The sequence below is a fragment of the Triturus cristatus genome, chromosome 3_1 (assembly GCF_964204655.1).
Source record: "Triturus cristatus chromosome 3_1, aTriCri1.1, whole genome shotgun sequence".
In the NCBI taxonomy this organism is placed as follows: Eukaryota; Metazoa; Chordata; class Amphibia; order Caudata; family Salamandridae; genus Triturus; species Triturus cristatus.
The window spans coordinates 444,261,116-444,288,807 of NC_140583.1; the positions used below are offsets into that span (position 1 = coordinate 444,261,116).

The following is a 27,692-nucleotide window of genomic DNA, read 5'->3' on the forward strand; positions in this document are numbered from 1 at the left end:
TGCAGGGGCTATCAGCCCCTGCTCTGGCGCGAAATTGGATAAAGGACATGGGTGTTATCACCCCTCTGTCCTGACCCTCCCATAGGTGGGTCCCCAGAGTTTGTCCCACCACTTCCTTGGGTATAAAGTAGGAACCCCTGGCTACAGGACTTTAGATTTACCTGGACAAAACTCTGCTACAGAATCCCAGAACTTCAACTAGCTACACGATGTTGGATGACCGAAGAATCTCCCTTAGAGTAAAGGAGTTACTTCCCTGCAAGGCAGGCACCAAAGACGCATCTGTCCGGTTTGCAACTACACAGCTCCTGAAGGACTCCGAAGACTTTGCAACTCAGGATGTGGGTTTCCAAGCTTCCCCGAGGCCGATTTGTGCTCTCAGCAATCCTGAGATCCAAAGCCCTCGTCGGGACCGTGCAACCCGAACCCCTGGACACCGTGCACATTTGCAGCAGCATATGCTTTTTGGCGATCCCCGAGGCTGTGCTTTGGGCTACTTGTAGTCCACACCCGAGCAGTGATTCCACTGAAGATTACTGGCCTACACTCCTCGAGTGTCTCGTGGGCTGGTATTTAGTGATTCCTCTCGAGGTCCCTTCGCGATACCTTGTCCGTCGACTTGTGGGTCCCTGAGAATGGTACTTTAACTTTCAACAGGCTTACCTGGTTGCTCCAGATGTGCCCTGACTCTCCATCGCTTGGGGAGTCCACAGGACCTTGCTGGTCAACACCGAAGCCGTTTTACTCTCACCGCGTGGGTTGCCGTTGCCAAGGCCTGTTGGTCTCCAATCCGGACACCGACCCCCCCCCCCCCAGCACTCGACATCCTTCGTGGGACAGCTCAACTGTGGTCGTCGTCGACGTCTCCTGGTCCCCGTGGCAGTGGAGTCAAGCTTCACCTCTTTGCACCTGAAACACCCGACATTGGTGGGCATTGGTCTACCGTGCCCCTGGTCACCCTGAAGTGACCCAGACTCTGTCCCCTCTGCTTTCAGGTTCTTCACATCTCTGATACAGGCTTGGATCACACCGGACACTTTTCCTCTTCACGGAGGCAGCACTTTGCAGCAACTCTCCATTGAAAACGACGAAGATTCCCGACACCATTTCACACCTATGCACCCGGCTTCCTTGGGTTAGGTAACACAAGTACTCTGGTGCTCACATGGGTGCTGGCCTTAGAACCTTCTAAGTCTCCAAGGGTTTGCTCCAAGTCCTCTCCTAAGTGTCCTTAATCTTTAAAATTCAAACCGCGACTTTCCCATAGGATTGTACGGAGCTTGCGGCTGTGTTCTCATACTGCACGCGTCCCCCGTGGGTCCCCGGTGTCACTACCTTGGGTGGTTCTTTGGGGTCCTAGTGATTCTACGTGCTCTAGGCACTGTGTCTAGTCAAGTTGTGGTTCTTATACCACTTTCTTAATATATGGTTTATCTCCACCTGGGGCCCATTGTATATTGTGCTATTTACTGTCGTTCTAGTGCTTTAATATTGTGTATCTTGTTCTCTAATCTCATAAAGAGGTTAGTAGAGAGTGTTTAGAAATAAATACAAATATTTTATATATACCGTGTGTGGTTCTCCTTTCATTTGGTCATTCAGGAGGTTATAATCTGGTAAACCAAGCTGCTTTACATTCCTTCAAGACTTAGCTTCAATAAAGGTTGTCTTTAACCTAATCATCAATAAGGGTTGTTTGGACTGGTACAAGGTGCCCACTTTAATTAGTGGACAACATATACCAGGCCAACTTCTCACAGCTGCTAGACCATGATTGGCCAAGTGGCAGACCCTTGTCCTTACCTTAGCCACAGCTGACAGTGATCAAAGATGCATCACTCCTGGGCTGAGGAGGCCATCTAGAAGAGGTGAAGATCCGAGGGCTCTGGTCTCACCGGAAGCCCGCCTCCACACCAGTATGATGTTGGTGCATCCGATCTACTTCGTGTGAAAGGCCTTCCTACCATCTGTCAATGGAGGCTAGTGCAGGTGCTCTCAAACAACAACACCGCCATGCGGTACTGCAACCACTGCAGGGTGGTGTCTTGGTTCCTGCGCCAGAAGGCTGTATACCTCTGGAAGTGGCTGACTCGTCATTGCATTTCACTGGTCATGAATCACCTGGTGAGGTTGCTAAACACCAAGATGGACAAACTCAGACTCTTAGCAGATCACGGATGGCAGTAACACCCGCTGGTGGCACATGGCTTTTTCCAAAAATTGGGAGAACCCTGCCTCAATACTTTTGCCACCGCCGAGAGCACATATTGTCAGAATGTTTGTGTGCTAGAGTTCACAAGAAGTCTCTTTCTTTAGAGATGCGTTCTGCCTTGAGTGGAGCTCGTGACTCCTGTGTGCCTCCCCACCTCTACCCCTCTTGTTCGAAAGTTCTGAAGAAGACCAAGATCAACCAGGCACATGCCATCTTATGTCTCTGGATTGGGTCTCAAGGAGGGTGATATCAAGAATTCCTAGGCATGAACATTTGTCCTCTGATCAAACTTCATTTCAGAAGAATCTGCTGTGGGAGAAACAAGGCAGGTTCCTGCAACCAGACCTCTACAATCTGCACCTCTATGTGTGGCAATTGAGCGGCGGTAGCTAGTTTCTTTCGATCTTCCTCCTGAGGTTGTTGATGTTCAATCAATATATGGTGGGCACTTGGAGTGTTTGTAGATTGGTGCGGCACTTGCCAGAGTGACCCACTTCAAACTAAGTTGTCTTGAAGTGTTGTTTGTTTTGTCATTGGACCAGCAAGGACTTGGGCTGGGCAATGTTAAAGGCTATTTGTTGACACTTCTTGCTTTTTTAAGGTTTCCATATCAGCCTTCTTTGTTTAAATAACCTGTTGTGATATTTCTTAAAGGTTTACATCATATGTTTTGGCCAATGCCCTATGTGATGCCACAGTGGAACTTGAGTTAGTTTTTCACTTTTATCATGTGCACTCCATTTGAGCTTATGCACAGCTGTCCCCAGCATCTTCTGACCATGAAAACTGTTTGGTTGCAATAATGTCAGGTCATTGAGCGAGTGAGCTGCAGGCAAGGCTGCTACTACTGCACTGACACATGGAATGTTTGTCCTGAACATCTGTCAGGCTGCTATGTGGGCATCAGTGCATACGTTCATAAAGCACTATTACCTTGACCATTGGGTCTGTTGGGATGTCCATTTTACCCCTTGGTCTGAGCCATTGTACAGACCCACGATTTGGGGAGGTAGTGCTTTGGGATCTGTTCACAAGGTGAGGGATCTATGATGAGAAGTACCCATCAGAAGAAAAAAGTACTTACCTTTGGTAAAGCACTTTCTGGTGGATACTCTATCGAACCATAGATTCCTCAATGACCTCCCATCTTCCCATTCTGAATGAATGAAATTACACTTTTAAAGCGCTCAACTATCCGGAGGTGTCTAGGTGCCATGCTCAAAAGAGAGAGAGAGGAGGAGGGGTGAGAAAGAGAAGATTAGTGCTGAAAGAGCCAGGTCTTTAAATCTTTCCTGAATTGCAGCTAATCTTTGAATTTTTTCAGTTTAGGAAGAAGTGAGTTTCAAAGAGGATAGGTGGAGATTTTGCCTGAAGAATTCGGGGCCACTTCCATGCAGTGCCCTAAAGGCTATGCATAGAGATCTGAATTGTATTAATTTGTTGACAGGGAGCCATTGCAGTTGCACAAGTGCGGAGGACACAGATTGGCATGTGAGAATGCCCAGAAGCAGCATGCTGCCGCATTTTGTAGGATCTGATTTTTGTTTATAGATTTTTTCTGTAAATTGACGAAGAGGGCCTTACAGTAATCTACTCTTGAAAGGAGTAGAGAGGAGGTCACTGATTTCTGCAGATCTTTAGGAATAAAAGGAAATATTTTCCTACGAAGTTTCATTGTGTGAAATGACGTGGATGTGATGGTTTATGTGGCCCTCAAACGAGAGCTTGCTGTCAAATATTACTCCAATATTAATAGTGGTATTCTTGCCAAAAAGCAATACCTCAGTTTTACCGGAGTTAAGCTTTAGGCATTTTTGGGTCATCCATACACAGACCTCGTGAATGCAATCGTGAAAGCGAATGGACGTTTCGACCAGATCGCTGGCCACCGAGACCATGATTTGAGTATCATCAGCGTAGGAGAAGATCTAATGAGTTTCGCCAGGGTAGCAGCCTATATATTAACAAGGGTAGGACTCAGGGCAGATACCACAGGGGAGAAAGAAAAAGGGTATTTGAAATGTTCAAGTGCCACGAACTGCTTTCCATCTGAAAGAAAGGAATTCACAAGGGAAAGAGCTTGATCCATGATACTAATAGATGCAAGACGCCCAAGCAAGATTTTATGGTTTGCCGTAACAAACGCTGCCGACAGGTCTCATAAGATCATGGCAGCGTTTCCTCCTGTGTCAATGGTTTGTCCAATTTACTCAGTGGCAGTGAGCAGGGCAAGTTCCGTAGTATGGAGGCTTCTGAAGCTGAACTGAGAGGCGTCAAGATGAGGATGATCTTCAGTGAAGGTGGTGAGTTGAGTTAATCTCCTTCTTGATAATTTTTGCTGGAGATGGAAGACGGGAGATAGAACAGTAGTTATTCATGTTCGAGTCATCTAACTTTTTTTTTTTTTTTTAGGACGGGGAGTATTGATGTCAGTTTCCAGTCAATGGGGGAAGTAGCCAGAGCTGTAAATCTGACTGAAAATGTTCCTGAGGTGTTTTTTTTTTTAAACAAGTTTTTATTGGATCAAAAACCACATACATTGCAGAGTTCCCTACCCCCAGGACACATCTGCCATAGTAGACATTGCAAAGCATTTCCACTGGCATTTGATACTCATTTTCTTTAACATCACTATTATAGAACCAAAAAACATAAACACATTCAACCCCCACTATTGCATTAACACGCCACTGCGTTGTGGTTGCCACTGTACACATTGGTCCCACGTCAGCGGTCTTCCGCTGTCCCCCAAGTCCCCTACCCCAAGGGCGCACGTATCCCCAAAAATACAGATGTCTACCAGGGTTACCGGATCCAAGTCCAGGCCATGATAATCTGCCCATCTCTTCCAAATTTTGGGGTGCTTTTGCGGGCAGCCCCTGGCCTTAAATATTGGGATCTCCAACCCCATGCAAAAATCTAAACCATTCTTCCAGGCCGAGAGGGAGGGCGGAGCCGTCGCCTTCCTTCCCTTTGCTATATCCCTTTTCGCCAACGTCAGTCCCAGTAGTAGCAAGTGCCGCTTGTAGATGTTACCACCTATAGCCTCCACGATGTGTAGGATTGCCAGTCTGGGGGAGAAAGGGAGTTCCCACCTCAACACTTCAGCCATGACCCTCCTCCAAAATTTAGCAAGTGCTGTACAGTGCCAGATAGTGTGCCCCTCTTCTCGATTACAGCGCAAGCATATTGGGGATGCCTAACTTCCACACACTAGGCCTCCAGGGCTGCACATCACTCTCTGCGCCACAATCTCCTCAACCTCGGTCTGTCCAAAGGTCCAATTACACGCTCCGCGATGCCGGGCTGCTACCGCAGAATTCTGAACGAACCTTGTTCAGCAAAACAGGATAATTGAAGGATTTTTAGAGACGGGCTGCGCGGAGCTCGCCTAACACGCGTCCCCCATGTTGCATCGCTAGGCCAGGCTCCCTCGTTCCTGAGATGTTTTGAGATGATATCAGGTGCTTGACTTATTATTTTGGGTGGACAAGGATCCGAAGGAGAGACAGATTTTATTTGTGAAATAAGGGAAGAAACATGAGTTGGGGAAAGAGGACAGACAGAAGCCGGTGTCCCAGAATCATTGCATTTATTCAATAGTAACCCATTGGGAGTGCTTGCAGGGTGGTTGGGGAGTTCAATTGGATCAACCGTGGCGGCTGCGCCTATGTCAGTAGACTGGGCACCATGAAAGTCCACGGAGGGAGCCTGATAAGCGGAGAAGAGGTTAAAAACAGCTTTAACTTTTTCAGAGAAGAAGGTAGGGAATTGCTAAAGTCCTAACTGATGTTATTGTTCTTGTTATCGAGAGGTTTGGTTAACTTTTTAAGTGTGGCAAAGAGCTCTTTGGACAAGTTCTTTGCGGAATCAATCATATTCGTAGAGTATTTTGTTTTCTACTTACTGATCAGATCTTTGTAGAGGGCTAGGGAGGACTTATAACATTCCTTATCTAAGGTGTCATACTTGACCCTCCATTTCCTTTCAAGCCTGCAACATGATTGTATCTGAAGTCGCAGATTCAGAGAACCAGGGTTTCGATGTGGAAGATCTGATGCTATCTATTGTCTTAAATGCGGCTATGAGGTCTAAAGTAGAGTTGCTCCAATTGTGATTAGATCTGGCACCGCTCGTCACTTCTGGAGCTGAATGACATCAGTGTGAAGCCGCACAACGTCATCTATCTTAAGTTAAATTGAGTATTCACCAGAAAGAGCGTTATCTAAGGTATGTCACTTGTTCTTTAGGGAACCTAGAAAAAGTATCGCACTGTCAAACTTAACAGTGTTATAGACCAGTCAGACACCTGAGTAGAGTAGCTTCATAGGATGCAAGACCAAGGTTTGAGAGACCAGTTAGTAGAGCAGTTTAATATTCTATATTGGAGTATACCACAATATTTACTGTTTAGCTTTAGGTCGGCATTAGAGAAGAATGGACGGAAATACATAGTAATATCAATTAATGATAGACATTACTGGTCATTTCTTTACATGAGAATGTATTAGGAGTATAGAGTCTAAAACAAAATGCAAGGATTTAGGCCTCTACAGTTTTTGAGGTCAGACCAGTGACTCTCAACTAGATAGCCAATTGGTGCAGAGCTGAGGTTTTTGGGTAGGGAAGGGGAATTTGGTCTTAAGTTAGTTCAACGTCAGCTTTATTATTAGCCATTCATCTTCAGATATATCAGTGTTATCAGCTTTTTCACAAAAAGAGATCAATGCATTTGAAATCAAATGTGCAGAAGCTCAACCTAAATGCTAGAGTAAGGGGTTAGAATGGAACCCGGATGGACTCCAAAGCGAATTTACGCAAGATTGAATATTCACATACTATAGTCTGATTTCAAGGTATGATAAAGGAGGCGGTCAAGAACCTGGGCTTTTGGATTGATAGAGGTCTCTCTTTTGACGCTCAATCCAAAGTAGTCGCAGGGACCTGCTTCGGGCTCCTGAGAGGGTTAAAACCTCTACTTGGCTTTTTCTAGCCTAAACTCCAGCAGACTATTCTACAGGCTACAATCTTATCTAGACTGGATTATGGCAATTCCCTATATTTAGATGCCAACAAATCCTGTATTCCGCGCCTTCAGAGAATACAAAACGCAGCTGTACGTACTCGACTGGCGCTTCCGAAACTTTGTTCAGTGTCTAGGTTTCTACCTAAACCACACTAGCTACCGGTAGAGAAAAGAATCCACTTCAAGACACTATGCGTTGCTCACAAAATCTTGACTCAACAAGCTCCCTGGTCCTAGCAGACTTGCTAACACCATACGTCCCGAGCCGTCTCCTGCCGTCAGCTGACCAAGGGTTGGCATGCACCCTCAGAGTTTTAAGAGCCAGAGCTGGTGGCCGTTCTTTTAAAGTCTTGGCGGCCAAACTCTGGAACTTCCTTCCGACTGGTATCAGAGGGCTCCAAGATCGTCTAGCTTTTCAGAAAGCCATGAAGATCTGGCTTTTCCCGGCGTAACTTTCTCTCCTCCTCCCGGGCTGTCAATACTTACGGGTATTTTTGGGTAGCGCTGGGACGCCCCGTTGCTGGGACAGCTACGCGCTGTACAAATCTGTTAATGATAATAATATTTCAGGACGGTATCATTAATACTTAGCCTTTTCTACAGGATGTTCAAGAGGACCTATTGACTAACTGTGCTAAATGCTGCAAATATGTCAAGTAAATTTATGAGGCATGAGTCACTCTTGTCAAATATCCAATAGTCTTTCTCGATGAGCCTATGACGATTGAGTTCTGTGCTATGTTCTTGGCAAAATTCGGATTATAAATCACCCAGAGAAAGTCTTACAGAAGAGAATTCCTCCAGTTGACTTGCAGCATCTATCCCTCCCTCCCTCTCTCTCTCTCTCTCTCTCTCTCTCTCTCTCTCTCTGTCGCTCACTCTCTCTACCTCTCCCCCCCACCCTCTCTCTCCCCTCTCTGCTTCTCTTTGAGTATAAAAGGAGGTTTTGATAGGACAGTAATTCTGTGCTTTCTCTGTTGAAGCATCTCACATCTTTATGAGATGGCAAACATGACAAGTTTTAAGAGAATCAGCCATTTACATATGGTCGATTGAAGCATTTGTGATATGGAGGCAGTGAAGAATGTGTTCTTATACCAAGTGAGGGTGTTGCAGGGATTCAGCTTAGAAACAGAAGGACCTGGGACCATACCACATCAGTAGCTATGGATCCACATCCAGACTAGCTAATAGTGCCTTACTTGCTGTCCTAATCTTTCCAGAGAAACAAGTAAATTAGCACCCCAGAAGACAACACTCTAGACCCTCTCAGGGATCGCAGTACCTATCCATCACCTTTCATTCTCTCACTCATACGAACCCACAATAAACAGTGAAGAGACACGAAGAAAGCTTACAAATTTTTTTTAAACTTCTATTTATTAAAACATATGCGCAATCCATCAGTACAGACAATAGATAATAAGCAAAACCTTTTGTGCAATTACAAGATCGAGATATATATATACAGTACGTCATCGGCATACAAAGAGATGCGCTCTTTCCATTCAGCCCCAATGTCAATACCTCGGATTAATGGGTCCCTCCGGACCCATTCAGCCAGTGGTTCCAACATCATTGCAAAAATAATGGGGGATAGGGGACACCCCTGGTGTGTACCCCTATGCAGTGTGAAGGGCCTAGAGACTGATCTATATACCCTAACTCGTGCCAGTGAATCATGATACAGCAGACGGATCCAGGCTCGGAATTTGGGGCCAAAGCCCAGTCGAGTCAGGACCTCCGTTAGGTAGGGTGATTCAATACTGTTGAACGCCATGCGGGCGTCTAAAGACAGCCTTGCCGGTGGTTCCACCCCGTTCGTTGCCGCCTCCTGCATAACGCCGTATAGGCACCGGAGGTTTAGTCTGGTGCTTCTTTGGGGCATAAAGCCCATCTGATCCAGGTGGATGATTGAGGAGAGAATGGGATTGAGACGATAGGATAGTACTTTTGCAAGGACCTTTGTTTCGAAATTAAGTAAAGAGATGGGCCGGTAAGAGCCACATTGTTCCAGTTGCTTGTCATTCTTTGGGATGACCATAATCGTGGCCATTCTAAGGTCCTTGGATAGACTCCCCTCTTGCAGCGCAGTATTCAACATGTCCAGCATCGGCTGTGCCACCACTGATGATACATGTTTAAATAACTCCGCTGGCAGTCCATTCGGACCTGCAGCTTTCCCTGACTGTAAATCTCGTATAGCACCGTCTACCTCTTCTTTCGTCAGGTCTTGTTCAATAGTGTCTCTGTCATCCTGTGGGAGAGTTAGTAAAGAAAGGTCTCTGAGCAGTTCTGCACAATCCTCACCCGTCCTAGTTGTTGCCGATTGATGTAGGGTCTCGTAATATGTCGCAAATACATCCGCTATTTCTTTGTCTTAATTTCTCACCCTACCCTCTGTATCCTGAATCTTTGCCATCCAGTTCTGTTCCTGATCTCTCCTTTTCAGCCACGCAATGAGCTTGTTTGCCTTGTCTCCCAGGTCGTATATCCGCCTCTGGGTAGCCACGGCATGTTTACGTGCCGCTTCTTCCTCCATATCCCTCATCTCCTTTTGTTTGAGGCGTATCTTATGCCTCACTTCGGGGTCTAGATTCCCGTTGCATAGTGGTGCTCTTTCTAAGGCCTCGGGGTCTTGTTCTAGTTTCTCACCCACCACTCTCCTCTCCTTCCTCTGACCACCCATCTCTGCTTGTACATAGTCTCTGGCCACTGCTTTATACACCTCCCAAAGAGTACTGCCCGAGGCCACCGACCCAGGGTTTTCTCCAAAGTAAAGCTTGCTTCGTTCGCGAAACTTTTTGTGAGCGTCTTTGTCTTCCAAGTAGCAAGAGAGCAGGCAAAAGCTTACAATATTTATTGACACTACAATGCTCTATTTTGTAATAACTGTGCTGCGATTAAAAGACATATACAGGTCAAAATTGTGATTATCGTAATCAACAGACTGTACACATTAAAATGCCCTGTCATATTGAATGAAGAATCTGCCTAAGCCTACCCTCATTATAGAAATGCAGTTTCATATTATAGATCTCTGCAATAAGTGGGGGACCCCATACCTGGCATACATAGTTAGTTGTTCTACAGCTCAGGCAGCTGAGCTCTCTCTCCTCTTTTCAAAACCGCAAGTCCCAGCTGATATGATAACAATTGCATGTTCAAAACAGCAGCTGGAATTCTCTATTATGTCTAGAGAAAACAGAGCACAGTGTTTTTTGACCTTGTATGAAATGTTCCATCTGAATCCCAGCAGAAGAACTAAATAACAAAACGTGTGCTGCCCATTTGAAAAATAAATGGGTAGCACAAAACAAGCGTGTTCTTTTATAACGTGTGCAAAGCAAATGCTGGCTATTACGAGCAGGTAGGCTAACATAAGGGAGAAAACACAGTGGCCCTGTAGGAAATACATGACATGGGCAATTTAGTCATATTTAAATAAGGGATATTTTGGTGTCTTTCCTAATGCACTGCCTAATGGCACGGTGCTCATTGTTCTAGAGGCACAGATTTTTAGTAGGCTAATCTTCACATCAACCGGTGGTGAAGATTGAGCATCTGTTTCCTTTCTGATGTCTAGTATTTTCATTGAGTTGTATCTGGCAAGAGAACTGAATTTTGCATTCTGTGGACTGATTGAGGGGGATTCAGGAATTGGATCTGGGAGGATATTTAAGAACTGTTTCAGGCTATTTTTGGCTCTATCAATTTTACATTTCAAACAAGGGTGTTCAGTACTGTAGTCATATTTGAATAATATCCAGACCGTAGTCTGATAACATTATTAGCTAGAGGGTCATTTCTGCATGTGCACTTTGTGGCCCGGTGAGCATTCTGCTTTTTATTTCAGCTATTTCTTAACCAGTGGCCAGCTATCTTGCATGTTTCGAGGGTCATTGTTGGAGGAGCCGGCCTATCCATCTCAGTACATAGTCCATTGTTGTATTTGGAGGGTGTTCAAGTGGGATAAGTATTCAGGTGTTGTGGCAGTTTCATGGGGGAGATGGGTTAGTCCACAGCATCTGCAGTGATGATTCTTATTTTTATCAATGGTTTATCCCTGCTCCTATTAGATTAGAGGTCTGGTGGGTTGAGTGCAATAAGAAATAAAGGTGATGTTGATGACACCATTTAAATTGTATGTAGTCTATGACTTCATAGTCTTTTCTGACAATGATTGCATATTGTTAAATGTAGAACTTTATTTAGTATGAGGAGAGGGGAGGATTTGTTTTCAATAAGGAAGGATTTGAAATGGGCGGTAGCATTGTCATGATCTCTCTCAGGTGAACAAATGTTCTCATGGGAGGATAGTAATTGATTAGAGATGTGCTGGGACCCCAGCATCAGAAATGTTGAACAAGGCATTGAGGCTGGGCAGTTGGGCAAACACCCACCCTGCCACTTTGCAAGACTGGAATCAGTGCACATCAGGGGCACTCTGTGAGCCTTCCTCTCCTTACAGCGTATTTTAATTTCTATGTGTTTGCAAACTCTGAGAGTAAACAAATACTTGTTGAAAACCATTCTTTTTGGGTTTCGAAAGTGTTATTGGTTTTTAGCATGGTACAAAAAAGGAGCTCTCCATACAATAATTGATAACAAACCATTCTTTTTTTACCTTCTCTGCAGGGAGCGCAGGTCTCAAATACATTTTTTTTATTTATTTTTATTTATTTGTTCTAAGTGTGGTGGAGAAGTCATGCACAGTAGACAAATGGTGGATGGCAAGGTGGCAGGGATAAGCGGGTAACTAATCCCTCTACCTCTGGTGTAAAGTGAGGGGGAAGCAGGCACCGGTTAACTCTTCGCTATTATGTAAGACAAAGGGGCATAAAGAAACTCACGACAACACTGAAGATTGCTGAAAGAACCCATGTGCAAAGCAAGTGGATGACCTAAAACTATGGCAACTGTTGGTGCCCCGTTGAACATGTATTATCCCTCCTCTTGGACAGAGCAGGAGGCAGGTAGAACCCAACCCGTCCGTGGCCAGGACCAGTGAAGGAAGAGGGCATATCCTGTCCTTGAGCAGGGCTGAAAATAGCAATAGAAAGGAGCTAGGCGAACACAATCTCCCCTGGCAACCATGCAGCACAAGGGGAGGAGTTTATTAAGTCCCAGCACTCTGTTAAGTCAGTGGTGTGTTTATGACCTCCAGGCATCCTGGCCTGGCCAGAGAGGACAGAGGTGAAGGCCCTTTTCTGTTTTTGATCTTGCCCTTGTCTGTAAGGCAGGCTGGAGAGAGATCTACGTATGTAGGTAGGGCAATGGCCCGCCCATCCACTTAAGCATAATTTAGCGCTGGTTTTCCAATTGCGCTGAGCCTTCGATGTTACTATAGATGTTTGTGATTTATCGGCAGGCTTTATTTCTCTTCACAATTTTACCCTTCTGAAAACAGCATCTCACAGCATGTGAAAGACATTTCCCTTGGCAGTTTGACTACAGTTCACCCGTCAGAGCACTTCCAGGTCGAACCACAGCTGCTTCCTGATTTGCCTTACGAAGGGGTTGTCCTCCTGTCCTGGCTCATAATAGACCTCTGCACTTGTCCTGGTGGGAATCTACTTGGGAAGGGCTCCTGTGGCCCATGGCTCTGGCATGTGCTGATCATGCAGCGGCCACACTACCTTTCATTTGAGTACCCCCCCCCCCCCCTAAAATTGTAATGTTCACATATTGATTAAGCCACATTCAATGGCCATTGAATGATTTGTCACTATATTTGTTTTGCCATTGCCTCAGCATATGACCATGCCATTAGTGTAGCAGTCTGCGTTCAAAGAGGGGGACAGCCTCTTTTAGTATATGTTGGCTTCCATTGCAATGCATGGCTCCATTCAGTCCAATAAAGGTGCATGTATCTGCTTTATGTGACCAGCATTAAATATATTTAAATATGTTGCTCTATAGCCAATTTTGCTGTTGTCACATAAAACATCGGCTCACAGAACAGTTACTGTTGCACTTGCTCCTGCTTTGATATCATTACTGCACCACAATGCCTGTGTCCTGTTCTAGCCCCTATCTAAGATTCTCTCCTGTATCCTGCATGGACGCCACCTATGCAGATTACCGGCAGACCTGCACTGACTTGTCCTCCTTGGCCAAGCCATGCCCCATATATGGGTATTTAATCCAGAAAGGGTGCCTGGGCAGGGCTCCTGAGCCTGGCACGTCTTACTCCCGGAAGCGCAGCCTTTTAGTGTTTTTGGTGTCCTTCCTGTATGCAGCCTGCCTGTCACTCCTTTCCTTCGCCCTACTTCAGGGTCCATGTTCATCCATCCTGCCCTGTCCTTTGACCCATGTAGACCGCATAGGTGATGGATGGGGAGGATGGTTGCACTACTGTTGTCATGCTGTACCTGCAGACATAGGAAAACGAGCACTTCTATTACGTTCCCGATGAACCTTGGAATGTGCTGTTGTACGGCACAAACAGACCTGCCTACCATCAAAGTATGATTTCTGTTGTGCATATGGCAACAAGTGGCTTTTGTAGTGTTCCCCTTTTCAACAGTCGTCCTTGGTGCTTTTTAATTGTAGTTAGGTCTTGCTTTCTGGTATTTTGTTTGCAGAACTTCTCAGCAACTGGTACTTCACTTTTGTGGGTTACCACTGGTGGTCCATGGCACTCTGAGCTCTCAGTTGTTAGCCTTCCATCCATTGAGGCATGCACCCATACATCCAGCCGCCCGCTCTCCCATTGTTCCCCTCAAGAACTCACTCACTCACTCACATTTTCATCCATTTCTGCAATAAATCATCTACCCACTTGTTTGCCCTATCATTCACTCACCCACCCACATAACCACGTACTCAAATTCGCTAATCAGTTGGGAGAAAAAAACGTCACTTGGTTGAAAAACGACCTCTTGGCTTTGTCAGTGGTTATTGGTAGTTGTTAACGATATTACCTAGGCATTTGAAAGAAAACAAATAAATACCGGAAGAATTGAGATTTACCGAACTGTAGATGAAAAAAGTTCACATGAATAGACTGATTCTCGCGTCATTTTCATTTCAGAGGGGACCTTGCTTCATGTGTTTGAATCCATTTGCAATGCATAGTTATGGTTTTATGGCCAACAGCACAAACAGCCAGGAACGTTTTCTGATGCAGTTCTTCAGGCTGCATGAAGCCTTCACTTGTTCTAAAATAGAGTTTTATTGTGTCTAATATTAATGTCATTAGAAGCATTTTGTTTGTTTTATTTTGGCACTGAACTTGTCTTTGTTGTTGATTAATACGATATTTCTATTTTTTTGATCTTTAGAGTCACTTTCTTCAATAAAGCTGCAGAAGTCCGACTGCTCTTCTTGGCTGCGGCTTGCCTTGCCTTGGCTATAGTGTGGGTAGTGTTCCGAAATGAAGATAGGTATGTTTGCTCCCAGCTGTCCAGTGTGTGTACGTGGATTAATACCATCATGTTTATCCTGTTGTGGGGCGTGTGCCTTCTAGAGCAGCCAATGACGGGCTGGAACTGCAAAGAGTCATTGGCTTCTCAGGCCTACTCCTATCAAATCGTGAGGTTTTGTGGTAAACTACTTCAAGCGATTATGCGCCAAAGTATTTTCGTTTTTTTGCAAACGAATGTCTGGAGCTGTGTGTGCGGCTGAGTCCATGATGGTCTCTCTCTCACACACACCCTGATGCGCGTGGGTCCAGCGATTGGGAATAATGTAAAATGTTGGAGCCCCCTGCAGAATGTGTCGAGGGCCCCCGGAGACTCCCACATATTAAAGATATTCATTGTCCTATGGCTGACTGGGGGCACTTGAAGGGGCCCTCCCCTGCATCGCAGGGGCCTTTATTCCAACTCTAGTCTGGCGAATTGAGTTCCATTGGTTGGCACGCTCTAGGATGTGTCTCGTGACACGCAGCAGGATAGAGAAACCCGGTCTGTAACGTTCAACCAATCAAATTACAAACATCTTTAATCACACGATTAATGTATTCAAGCATTATCATGTAAAAACGTTGAAAACTTTACCAGGAGTGTGCAGTTAGGTAAAGCCACAACGCAATTTCTGTAATCCGCTATAATCCTACAGCGCGGGCATCGGCCAGAGGCTGGCACAGAGGGTCAGTGCCGTCCGTAAACCGAACTGCACCGAATAGTTGCTCTTTGCCTGGTGACACAAGCTACGAATACAATGAAGTACCTGCCTTTATTTGTTGCGCTCAAAAGCGCAGTTGTTTTGCAGTTATGACTCTGTTTGCTACTATTGTGTGTTTTAGCAAAGTATGTTGTGCTCGTAGGAGCTCTTTTTAAACCAGCACCCAGAAAATAGTGTCACTGGGCGACCGCCCTTATGCGGTGGCACAGACATCAGCGGCAACCTAATTTAACGTGTTCGTCTGTGCTTTAGAAAACTCGAGTAACAACGTTATCTATCTTGGGCTGTTTGACATGGCCGAACGCAGGTTATTTTCATCCCATCCACGCGTCGCCAAAAATGTAGTAATATAAAAACGAGGATCCGAGTTACGGGTAACTTACGATGGTATTTATTATGGTAGATGGTTACAGGTAACGGGTACAGAGAGCCCCACCAGGAGCAGCCTTCTGCTGCTCAGCCCATTTTCCCAACTCACAAACTCACTCACCCAACATTCCACAGCATCATCCGCACCAACATTCCAAACCACACTCACACTGGCTGAGCAGCAGGTACAACAACACCGATATATCAATCACCAGAGAATCCCCTCGTCAAGGTATTAATATGAGGTAAGGAAAAAAGTACCCGAGTTGACCTATAGTTGCAGCGACTGCGTCCCACTGTGGTCCCCCCCGCCCCGCCCCCGTGTCTGTGGTAGCGCCTGACACTAGTCATCCGTAGCGCGCGCAGGCGGATTTTTGTTTTTACAAGCGCCAGCTGCACTCACAGTAACAGATCCGTCTCAACGCCTACATCCGGCTCGAGTTCAAATATATAATCTTAAGTGATCCTCCGGACTGGACGTAGTCATTCTTTCTCCCAGCCTTCGAGTGGTTTAACCGGTCCGATCGGTTAACGTTACGAGAACACATTTACACAACACAACCTCCGCTTCTGCTCAGTTTAGACCCCCTGTACGCTGTACGTGTGCGTCACGTGACTTGAGGCCACGCTACTTGTGATGTTACATATGGGCTAACTAGGGAAAATCCTGAATTCAGAAGATGATTGCACCCACACTAGGGCATACGTCCTAATAAAAAGAAAAGAGTGTAACCGAGTTAGGCACTATGCAAGTGACATCATGACGGGTAACATCGCACATAGCATCACAGGAATTGACCTCATAGGAAGAGGCATCACAGGCCATGAATTTAGAGGAAGTAGCATCACAAGAAGTGACAGATATTAAGACTTCACAAATAGTTTATCAGGTATCTCATGAGTACACCTGAATGCATTTTTAATTTTTTTGGGGGGGGTTTTATATAGCGCAAAGTAGACCAGACGATATCGGGTATCAGCGCACTTTAGATGAGCACCAGTTTCGTTACACAAGGACGCATTCATTTTTGTTAGGCATGGGGAGATTAAGTAATTTGCCCAGAATCACAGCATGTTAAGTAATTTGCCCAGAATCACAGGATGTTGAGCGTCGTTGCCAAGACTCGAACCCGGGTCCCAAGCTTCGAGGTCGACCGCTTAGCCCGAAGGCTACATCATCTATTATGAGTATACATGCAAACCCTTCTGATTTAGGCAGAAGTCTCACACTTTTGCAAGCTATACATAAAACAATGATGACTATCGTCAGTGTAAAACTTCTTTTGCCCTAGTATCCAACAAACTAACTTCGATGCCAGCCTACTCAACCAGGCATAAATGTTCAATATGCAGCAAATTTCCATGTAGATGTGATTGCTTTAGCTGGCTGCACTCTCCACAGGTGAGACCGCTCTCCTATGCGGAGTATTCTTACTCCACCTACACTCATTTTTGGAGATTAGGGCTTGTTTTTCATAAACTGACCATGACCCAAAGCAAGATAGAAAGACCGAGAGGGACCAAAGGAGAAAGAGAGAGAAGGAAACAATAATGAAGGCAGAAAAGGGGATGAAAAAAGAACCCGCAAGAATAAGCAATTGCTGCTCTTTCTTGTGGACCCGGCCCAGTCCGGACCCAGGTGCCTCCAAGTCCTCCACACCTTTGAACGGGTCTCAGGCCTAGGTCTAAATCCCGCCAAGTTGGTTATGGCTACCATAGTATACTCCAGTAGGACCCTAAGAAAAAGTTTGGGGCTCTGCATTTGTGTTTTAAAATTACACACTGCCTCCAAAATGTCACCTTGACATTTAGCAGCAGACACCTCTCATGTTCTGAATGTTGACAGAACTATATCTAATCCACCCTCGCATTCAGCACAGCCTGACAGCTCACCCTGAAATCATTACCACCAGAATGCCCACACCGAGAATGGACCATACATTTTTAAAGTAAGAGGTATCGGCTCCACATCAAAATAAGTGTAAGCTGCACAGTTTCAAAGGATTAGAAGGAAATGGTGACAAAGGTAACTCATAAGAAAAAGGCAAATGCAATTCCAGTCCCAACTAGCAAGTTCAATGATATATTGAGCTTCAGTAGGAAATATTACTAGTCTGCATTGAAAAACTCCAGAAGTGGGGAGATGTAGGAACAGCCAGAGACACCACAAACTATGGCAAGTAATCAGAATCTACAGTAGACTACACTCGCTAATAAGAACTTTTAACAGCCTAGACATGTTACACTGTCAATATGGTGCACCAAGCGGCCTGCTTGACCTACCTGTTTACAGTAATACTGACCTGTGGGCTCACCTAGTCACCTAACCTCATCCAAAAGGAGCCAGCCCTAGGTATGCGCACACAATCTTTCACTTCATACATAGCATAACTCTGAATTACACCAATGTCCCAGACTCAAGAGCATCAGAACAACAAAGCTGCCCTGTGTTATTATGTTATAATACAGAACAGTGCAAATTTTGCAACATCGCTTCTGTAGGTATGTGCGAGAAGGGCAAACAAAAAAAAAGACCCACCTATTCCTTGGCAGGGAAACAATTTAGCAAAATTTCACATTGCCATATCCAACGCTCTTGAATTTCCAGTTACAAAAATGCAACTTGTCTTTCTTTATGTTTAAAACGTTTTTATTGAAACAAAAACAAACCATGGGGGAGGGGGATAGGAGGTCAGGATACATGGAATACAGTCAAAGAAAAAGGGTGCAACTCCAGAGGGTTGGCAATAGGTAGCGCAGTAAGTCAGAGGAAAAACACAGTAAATGAAGGCTAGAAATACAAGCTATGGAACCCCGCCCGCGCATCCGACACCCCAAATCTAAGCAATGAAAGCCATCAGCAACTCAACAGAACACAATCCCCCCCCCCCCCCATCCCCCAGCCTCCCAGTAACGAAAAAACCCCCCCCCCCCCCCCCCCCCCGTCCTATGGTCCCGCACCAGAGTAATCCTCACCAGGAAGCCCCGCACCCCCCCCCCCCCCCTCCCTGGGAGGTCCCCGCCTCACATGTAAACTAGTCCGCCGGGGTCACCGGCGGCGTCAGCCTGAGAAGCCTAAGATACCTCGGGCAGGTGAGCTCCCGGAATTCAGTGGACAGCAGCGCTAGAAAGGGTTGCCACAGCTCTTCAAATTGGTCTATCTCCCCCGCAACCGTAAGCGACAGCTTCTCCATCCCCAGCACATGCCAAAGCCTATGCAACCAACCGGTGATGGAGGGGACGGTGGCTGTGCGCCAGTGGATTAGAATGTTCTGAACCGCAGACCCCAGCGCAATTGCGATCTGCCTACCCCTACGGGACTTCAGTGGGTACATTAGGTCATTGGGGAGGCCCAACAGGACATACGCCGGGAGTCGCGGCAGCTCTATCCCAAAGTGCTTATCCACCTCGTCCAGAACTTCCTTCCAGTAGGCGGTCAGCACTGGGCAATCCCAAAGAATGTGTGAAAGGGTACCTTCCTGCCCGCAGCTCCGCCAGCACCCCCTGTCAGTGTGCTTATGCATTTCATACAGTCTCTCCGGGGTGTAGTACCAGTATGTGGACACCTTAGTAAAGGTCTCCGTAAGGCCCGTGTGATATGCAGAGTGCCGCGCCCGATACGCAATTTTGTCCCATTCCTTGTGGCTGAGTGTCCTGCCCAATTCCCTGTGCCAGCGCTCCCTCCCCGGGTTGTAATAGTGAAACGGCGGGGGTTGTAGGTATTTGTACAGATCGGTAATTAGCTTAGCGTCGGAGGTCCGAGTAGCCAACCACCTCTCATACGGTGTAATTGGACGGGCGGCGGTGGCACGCACCTGGGGCTGGAGGGCCCAATGCCGAACCTGCATGTAGCGCAATCTGTCCAGCTCCGTCAGGCCGAACTCCTGGCGGAGTTGCTGAAAAGGAACCACTCCTTCCGGGCCATAGATCTGGAAGAGTGCCCTGCAGCCCGCCTGCACCCAGTGGGAGAAAACCCCCGGCTCCATCCCTGGGGAGAAGTCCGGGTTGCCCACAATGGGCGTGAGCGGCGAAGGGAAGGTGGTAAGGCCCCGGGCCTCACAGACCGCGTCCCACACACGCAGGGGGACCCGCGTAACAAAGGAAGCGTAAAGATTAGGGGGGCGATGCGCGCGGCGCAGGAATGGAACCTCTTGTAAGGTGCGGCCCGCCACTGCCTGGTCTTGGAAGAGCCAATGTTTGTCGGACTCCCACCTGCTCCACTCCACCAGATAGCGTAGCTGTGCCGCCTGAAAGTACTTACGGAGGTCTGGAATACCGAGACCCCCCGCCTCCGGAGCAAGCGTGGAGAGGACCCTCTTCATGCGTGGCCTGCGGCCCTGCCAGACAAAGCGGGAGATGTCAGCCTGCATTTGTCGTATCCAGCCCACCGGGGGCTGGAGCGGGAGGGCCCGGAAAAGATATAGTATCTGGGGCAACACCGTCATCTTGACCGCCGCGATGCGCCCCAGCCAGGACAGCAGGCCTTTGTTCCAGCGGCCAAGCTCATCCTTGATCTTCCTGCTGAGGGAGGCATAATTGGCCGTAACCATCTCCGGTAATGTAGGCGCCAGTAGGATCCCCAGGTACGGCACCGTGGACGAGGACCACTGCATGGGGAAGAGCCGCTGAAGATCCCTCCTGGTATCCGCAGCCAGGGACACGTCTAACGCCATCGACTTGCTCATATTCATTTTGAAGCCGGCCACCCCCGCAAAGGCGTCCAGCTCCCGGAGGCAAGCAGGCAGCGACCTCCTAGGGTCGTCCAAGGTCAACAGGACATCATCCGCGTAGAGACTGACGGTGTGGACGTACTGGCCCATCCGGACCCCGACAGCATCCGGATTATTACGAATCCTCTGAGCAAACGGCTCCATGTAGAGGGCAAACAAGAGCGGCGAAAGAGGGCAGCCCTGCCGCGTGCCGCGCTCGATGGCAAAGCCACCGGAGCTACACCCATTGACCCGCACCGACGCTGAAGGATGCTTATAGCAGTTAAATACCATGGTGCGGAACTTATCGCCGATTCCCAATTTCTTGAGGACCAGCTCAAGATACGGCCAGTGGACTCTGTCGAAGGCCTTCTCCGCATCGACGGACAGCAACATCCGCTCCCCCGAGATCCTTGAGGCCTTCTCCAGAACATGCGTCACCCGCTTGGTGTTGTCAACCGTCTATCTGCCGGGCACAAAACCAGCCTGGTCCGCCTCCACCAGACCGGGGAGGTGTGGACTCAGCCTGGACGCGAGAATCCCCGTGTACAACTTTAGGTCGACATTTAAAAGCGAGATGGGTCGGTACGAGCCGCAGAGGGCCCGGTCCTTCCCAGGTTTCGGGATTACCGCGACCGTCGCCCTCAGGGGATCCGGAGGGATGGCTCCCGGTTCGGAGAAAGAGTTAAATAGCCGAGTAAGGACAGGGGCCACAACCGTGCAAAAAGTCTTGTAAAATAGCGACGTGTACCCGTCCGGGCCCGGGGCCTTGCCATGTTTCAGCCGCGCGATAGCGGAAATCACTTCCTCAACATGGATGTCCCGCTCCAGGTGGTCCGCCTGAGCCGGATCCAGTACCGGGAGGGTCACCGACTCCAAATAGCCGTCGGCATCCCGTGGCGAGGAGGGCTCCTCAGCATACAGCGCCTCGTAGAAGCCGCGGAAAGATTCCGCTACCTCCGCGTCCCCGGAGACAACCCCCCCGTCCGTGCCCACCAATTCTTTCACAACGCTACGCTGTTGCGCGACCCGGAGCCGGTGTGCTAGGAGCTTGCCACATCTGTCCCCCCCAGTGTAGTAGGCATGTTTCAAGCGTAGGGCGGCATACTCCGCCCTGTCAAGATCCAGAGCCGACAGGAGCTTCCTCGCTGCCTTCAACTGCCTCCACACCCTCGGCGCCCCCGTGCGGCGGTGGACCTGCTCAAGCTCCCGGACCTGAGCTGTCAGCTCATCCCTCTTCAGTTGCCGCTCCTTATTTTCAGCTGCAGAGATAGAGATAAATTCCCCCCGGAGGACTGCCTTCAATGCCGCCCACTGTGTCGCCTGCGAGGTGTCAGTGTTGCTATTGTGGGTGAGATAGTCCCGTATGACCTCCCCGATGCGTTGCACCACCGACTTCTTGTGTAGAAGGGTATCCCGGAGGCGCCACACCCCCCGAGAGGGGGAGGCCGCCGGCCACTGGAAAACGCCGGTGACTGGGGAGTGGTCAGACAGGGTCAGGACCCCGATGTCCGCCGCCGTGGCAGCGGCACGCATCGGTCCACTCACCAGGAGGTAGTCCAGCCGTGAGTAGGTTCGGTGTGCGTGCGAGAAATAAGAGTAGTCCCTATCCGTGGGGTGCATGGAGCGCCAGAGGTCGTGCAAGTCCATTTCCGCAATCCGGGCCCTCCCAGCCTGGGACAGTTCCCCCGTCTGCGGGAAGCGCTGCACCGATCTGTCCATCACAGAATCGAAGACAATGTTAAGGTCCCCTCCCAAGATAATGTGGCGGTCGGGGGAAGCAGTGACATCCACCAGCGCGGAGTCTAGGAAGCGCTCTTGGTGATCGTTTGGGCTATAAACGGAGCCGACCGTAAATGCTATGCCTCCCAGGCGCATGCGATACGCAAGGAGCCTCCCCTTCTGTTCAGCACACTTATGCAAAACCTCCCCCCGAAAGGAGCTCGCTAGGAGAATGGCTACCCCCGCCGTCTTGTTCGCTGCCGAGGAAAAGAACTGGGTAGGGAACCTGGCAGAACGCATCCTATGGCAATCTCGGGGCAATAAGTGTGTCTCCTGCAAAAGGCAAATGTCCGCCTGCGTCCCCTCCAGCAACGATAGGATCGCTCTGCGCTTCACCGGGTTATTCAGACCCTGAACATTAAGGGTCACTACCTTTAGGCCCGGCATTCCTCGCGGGGATCGGGAGCGCCATGCAATGGGCAGGGAATCAGCGGGTGGGGTGCGCGGGGCCGCCGCGCAGGACAAGCCAAAACAAAGCGGGCATAGACAACATCGGACGGGACCTTCCCAACCCCAAAACAACCCCCTCCCCCACCCCAAACACAACCCTGGCAACTAGCCACCCACAAACTCAAACACCCCATTGTCTCAGTCAAGCCCCAAGACGGGCAAGTCCGTAGAAAAGAACGAAGTGGACGTCCAGCCACTCACCTCCATCCGCTCCCCCCCCACCCCGTACCAAGCATGTAAAGAAGCTAAAGACATCTCCCCCCGGAGTGTGTGTTAGGCCGTCAAGGCCACGCCAGAGGAGCCGGTCGAGTCCCCGGCCGCCGCCCTCAGAGCGTCGGCCATGTCCGCCCTGATGGTAGGGGAGTCCGGACGCCCCACGCTGGCCGCTCAGCGCCGCCTCGTTGACCTCCGCCGGTTCCGTCTCTCCGAGGACCTCCACGACGGCGTAGCTCCTTCTTCCTCCGCCGCCGTGAGCCCCAGGACACCACAAATGTCTTGCAAGGAGCGTAGCTGGTGTAACACCCCATTCCACCGAAAAATCAGGCGGAAGGGGTGACCCCAAGAGTACTGCGTCTCGTGTTCACGCAAAAAGTCAGTGGCAATCCTAAAGGACCTGCGTTTCTGCAGCGTGATGGCGGAGAGGTCCTGGTAAAGCGCCACCGGCCGATCCCGGAAAGTCAGGGGCTGTTTCCTGCGGGCCTCAGCCATGATGCGCTCCTTCAGTGGAAAGTCGGGCAGGAAGGCCAGAATGTCCGGTGGAGGTGCCAATGACTGGCGCTGCCGGCCGACCCTATGCGCCCTATCAATGCTGATGGGAAAGTCCGCAGCTTCCCCCAGGATCTCTCGGAACAGGGCCTGCAGGTAGCCCCTCAGATCGGACCCCTCATCCGCAGTCGGCACACTACGCACTCGGATGTTGTTCCTCCGAGATCTGTTCTCAAGGTCCTCAGAGTGGGCCTGGAGCTCCACACACTGCTCCCGGAGGCGGAGAACGTCCTGCTGTAGGTGGACTATCTCCTCCGCTCGATGTTGGCCCTCCGTCTCCACCGCTTCAACACGTTCGCCAAGGCCCTCCACCTCCCTGCGCACTTCTCGGACCTCACTGGCCACCTCCCGCTTCAGTGTCTGGAAGTCCTCCCTGAGGGAGCTAAACAGTTCCTCCATAAAGACCCTCGTGACGGGTGGCTCCCCCCCAGTCACATCCGCCGGAGCCCGGGAGGACCCCGGTGAGGGCTGCGTCCTGTCCCGCAATTGCTGGGCCCTGCCAAGCATGTCCGGCAGGGTACGGTCCCCTTTCTTCGGGCCGCCTCTTCCAGACATCGCTAGCTCCGCAGTCGAGCACAGATCCAGGCGCCCCAGGGGTGCTCAGCCGCCGGCAAGCACTCGACGTGGGTATCACCCACGAGCGAAGTCGCTGCGTCACAGGTGACAAAATGGCGGCCCAGTCCGGTCACCGTCAGCCGCGGGAGCCCGTGCGAGACAACCAAGGGGGCCGCAGTGGGGGGGTCTCATCAGCACATCCCTCCGAGAGTCAGCCCAGCAGCAGCGGGGGTCACTTGCATCCAGCAGCCAGGACTCCGGCGAAGGCTGCCACCACTGCTCCTTCGGGGACAAAATGGCGGCAGGGCAGAGCAGGCCAAAATGACCAGGCCCGACGACACCACCGGGGCCCCTGAAGCCCCCCACAGTCAAATAAGTTCCACCACCGGCCCCAGTCCGTCACGCACAGGGCCCAGATGGTCCAACCCCGTCAGGGAGTCCGCTGTACCTCGGCTAGGGGTTAGGGGCCCCGCAGTGCGAGGTGTCGCCGCCACAAGTCCGAGTGCCGGGGCGCCCGTCTCAAGCCCTCCGCCCCGTCGGGTCCTCTCCCGCAAGGCTCCTTCGATCTCCGTCGAGCGGCGGGCCAGATCCCCTCCAAATCGCAACTTTCAGCACCAGGCCCAACCGAGGTATCCGGACAGCACTCCAATGCGCTCCGCCCCTCGGGCTCGCCGTCGTCTCTTGAACTCGATCGAACTTTTGGGGGGGTTCCCCCGAGGCGATCCGAACCAAAACAGCACCAATATGCACCCCTGATGCTCCGCCACTCTCCTCTCCCGCGCTGAGCCTCAGCAGGGGGAGAAAAGCGTAAGAAAAGGGCTCAAGCTTGGCCGGGCCGGAGGAGCTACGGGAGGAAGCGTCCGCTCACCCCGCCATCTTGGCCACGCCCCCCAACTTGTCTTTCTTTAAAGGAAAACATTTCTTCAATATTTAGCATTCGAACTGGTAAATAAATCACATCATTTCAAATGTTTTGAAACCTTTTTTTGTTGTGGTGTGACAGATTTAGATACTTCTGCACAAAACTGAAATATTCGGTTCACAGCAGAGCAATCCGGATTATGCAAGGCAGTCCTTATTTGAAGTGAAAAGTGCACAGTTGTGGCATCTGCCTGCCACCCACACTTCATCCTCATGTTCCAAGCATGAAAGACAAAGCATTAACCTTTGATGCAAAACAGAAGAAATAGGAGAAGTAAAGGCATGTTCTTCTAATGGCTGAAATGAACAATATGAAAGCAGAAAACCTGGAATCAATCCCAGCTCCTCAGGTTGACCAAATTCTGTGATCCAAAGCAAATCTCTCTCTTATGTTCGATTTAATAGGCTGTGATATTGCACCACCTATAATAAGAATCTAGGATCCGGGGAAGGAGGAACCAAATAGGTTCACGGCTAGGAAGAGACCATTGGTGAAAGTCTGACTACAAGGTCCACCTGTCTTCTTACCCTCATGGAGCTCTAAATAGGACGCTACTAAAGAAATGCTAACATAGGGACTAAATGGTCAGTATGTATGGCAGGCATTAGTATGGTGAATGGAAGTTTCACACTTGAATTCACACAAATAGGACACTTACGGGATCCTTGTGTGTAATGGATGAAACATGTCGACCTAATGTCCTTAGTGCATCCCCACCTCTTTATGACTCCGTCAGGGTGCCCTTTGAAAATACTTAACCCTCAGGACACCCTAGACTATTTTAAATCTAGGATCTCACCCCATAACCAAAGAGTTTCCTTGGCTACCATGGTTGGGCCCGCCCAAGTACACTAGGTATCTGTACGAGGGCTAGATGCTGAAGCATGCCACTTAGAGTTGCAGTGGGTGACAGTACTTTTAATACCATAGGGTAATCCCCTTGGGCTGGTATGGAGAGATAGTCTAAGAATACGTGGGGTTCCCTCCTGTTGTTTATGCATGGTTAAGTATTTGGGAATCTGACCAACCTGGGAGATGTTCATCTCTCCCGCCTCACTGCGAGCAAGGCGGCCGGCTTACATCGCCCCTTCACCCCAGAGGAAATAGGTGATGCCATCTCCCTGATAGCAGCAGGGAAAACACTGGGCACTATGGGTTCCCGCAAGAATACTATGCTACATATCGAGACATTTTGATCCCCCACCTCTATGCCCTATTCCAAGAAGTCACAGAGACAGGGGCATTCCCCCCTGAAACGGACGCGGCAACCATTGTTGTTATCCCCAAGACTCAACCACCCTCTCCCGCCTGCACGGACTACCGTCCAATCTCACTAATCAACACGGAGGTAAAGATATTCACCACGATCCTGGCCCAACGCTTAAGACCATTCCTCAGTAAATTGGTCCACCCAGACCAATGCGGCTTCATGCCGGCGAAGAGTACAAGACACTGTCTACGGCATCTACAACTGGCCCTAGCGAATTGCCAATCACTCACCCCCCTACCTGGCACTCCTCCTAGTTGATTTCCAAAAAGCCTTTGAGACAGTCGACTGGCAATAATTAGACAGTGTGCTGGCTGCAGCAGGTCTGGGGCAACACTTCCGCCGTTTCGTCCGCATCCTATACTCTAAACTGCTAGCAAGAGTATATTTTTTTTAAGTATCTTTATTGGCATTTTCAATTTTTGCAATACAAGTCTTATAAAATAGGCATATTCAAAACAGTCCTGAGTACAGTTATCGGGATAGCCACAACGCATAATATTTGCCTTGGGTCACAATACATGGCCCGTCCTACTCAATACTTGACAATGTGCAGTGTAGGGCTAACCACCAATCTACCAGGGAACCCAAATAACAATTAGAACTTGCAAAATTCCACTTCAATTATCGAAAACATAATTCCAATAGCATGATAATAAAATAACTCCAAAACAAATGGCCCAACAGGGTCAAAAGAAATGAAAAAAGGAGAAAAAACAACAACAAAAACCCAAATAAAAGATCTTCTGCAGAGGGGGAAACATATCATGTACATCTATTTTGGCTTGTGGTGGGGGAATTTTATAGGAAGAAATTACAGCAGAGAACAAGCAGGTTGACACATAGGTGAGAGGCCCATAGCTACCAATAAAGGCGCCTCCTCCAGGTTACACAGATTCTGTACGCTCTTACTCACTCAGCAATTGGACATGGTGCCCCATCAGGGCCCCAAGCTGTCTAAAGTAGCGGTAGGTGACGCAGGCTGAGACGCCCCTGGGTGTGCATCCGTATTTGATTCGGGGCCCGAACCCATTTCCCTCCCCTCCTGTCCTTCTGGATTCTCCCAGGTCGCCAGCACTTCCCTCCATTGGCCTGCCATTGGGAGCTTCCTCATACCCTTAGATTCTTCCCAACTGAGTGCTCTACTCTCCGCTCCACCCCACCTTAGACTTCAGTGGCCTAGGAAAAAGACCCAAAATGCAAGTCTGTAATGTGAGAGGTAAATCTCTGCCCAGTACTTCAGTTAGCTTACTCAGGACTGCCTCCCAGAAAGGTCGCAAGGCACCACACTCCCAGATCATGTGACCAAAGTCCGCATCTGGGTGAGAGCATCTGGGGCAAGAACGAACCTCACCTCCATATGTCACATTGAGTCGATGTGGGGTCATGTAGGCCAAATGCTTATAATTAAACTGAATATATTTGAGGCGGGTGTTTCGAGAGATTTTCTTGGGATAATGCAAGACCCTTCACCATTCCACATCTGTTAACTCTTTACCCCCAAT

At 49.0% G+C, this 27,692-nt stretch overlaps 1 protein-coding gene across 1 annotated transcript in view; it reads left to right on the top strand.

The window, feature by feature from the left end:
- Positions 1-27,692, top strand: part of SPPL2A (signal peptide peptidase like 2A) — a 291,455-nt gene that overhangs the window by 126,682 nt on the left and 137,081 nt on the right. Inside the window, exon 8 of the mRNA XM_085644242.1 lies at positions 14,525-14,626. Within this exon, the coding sequence (XP_085500368.1) occupies positions 14,525-14,626 (102 nt within the window). The remainder of the gene's footprint in view (positions 1-14,524; positions 14,627-27,692) is intronic.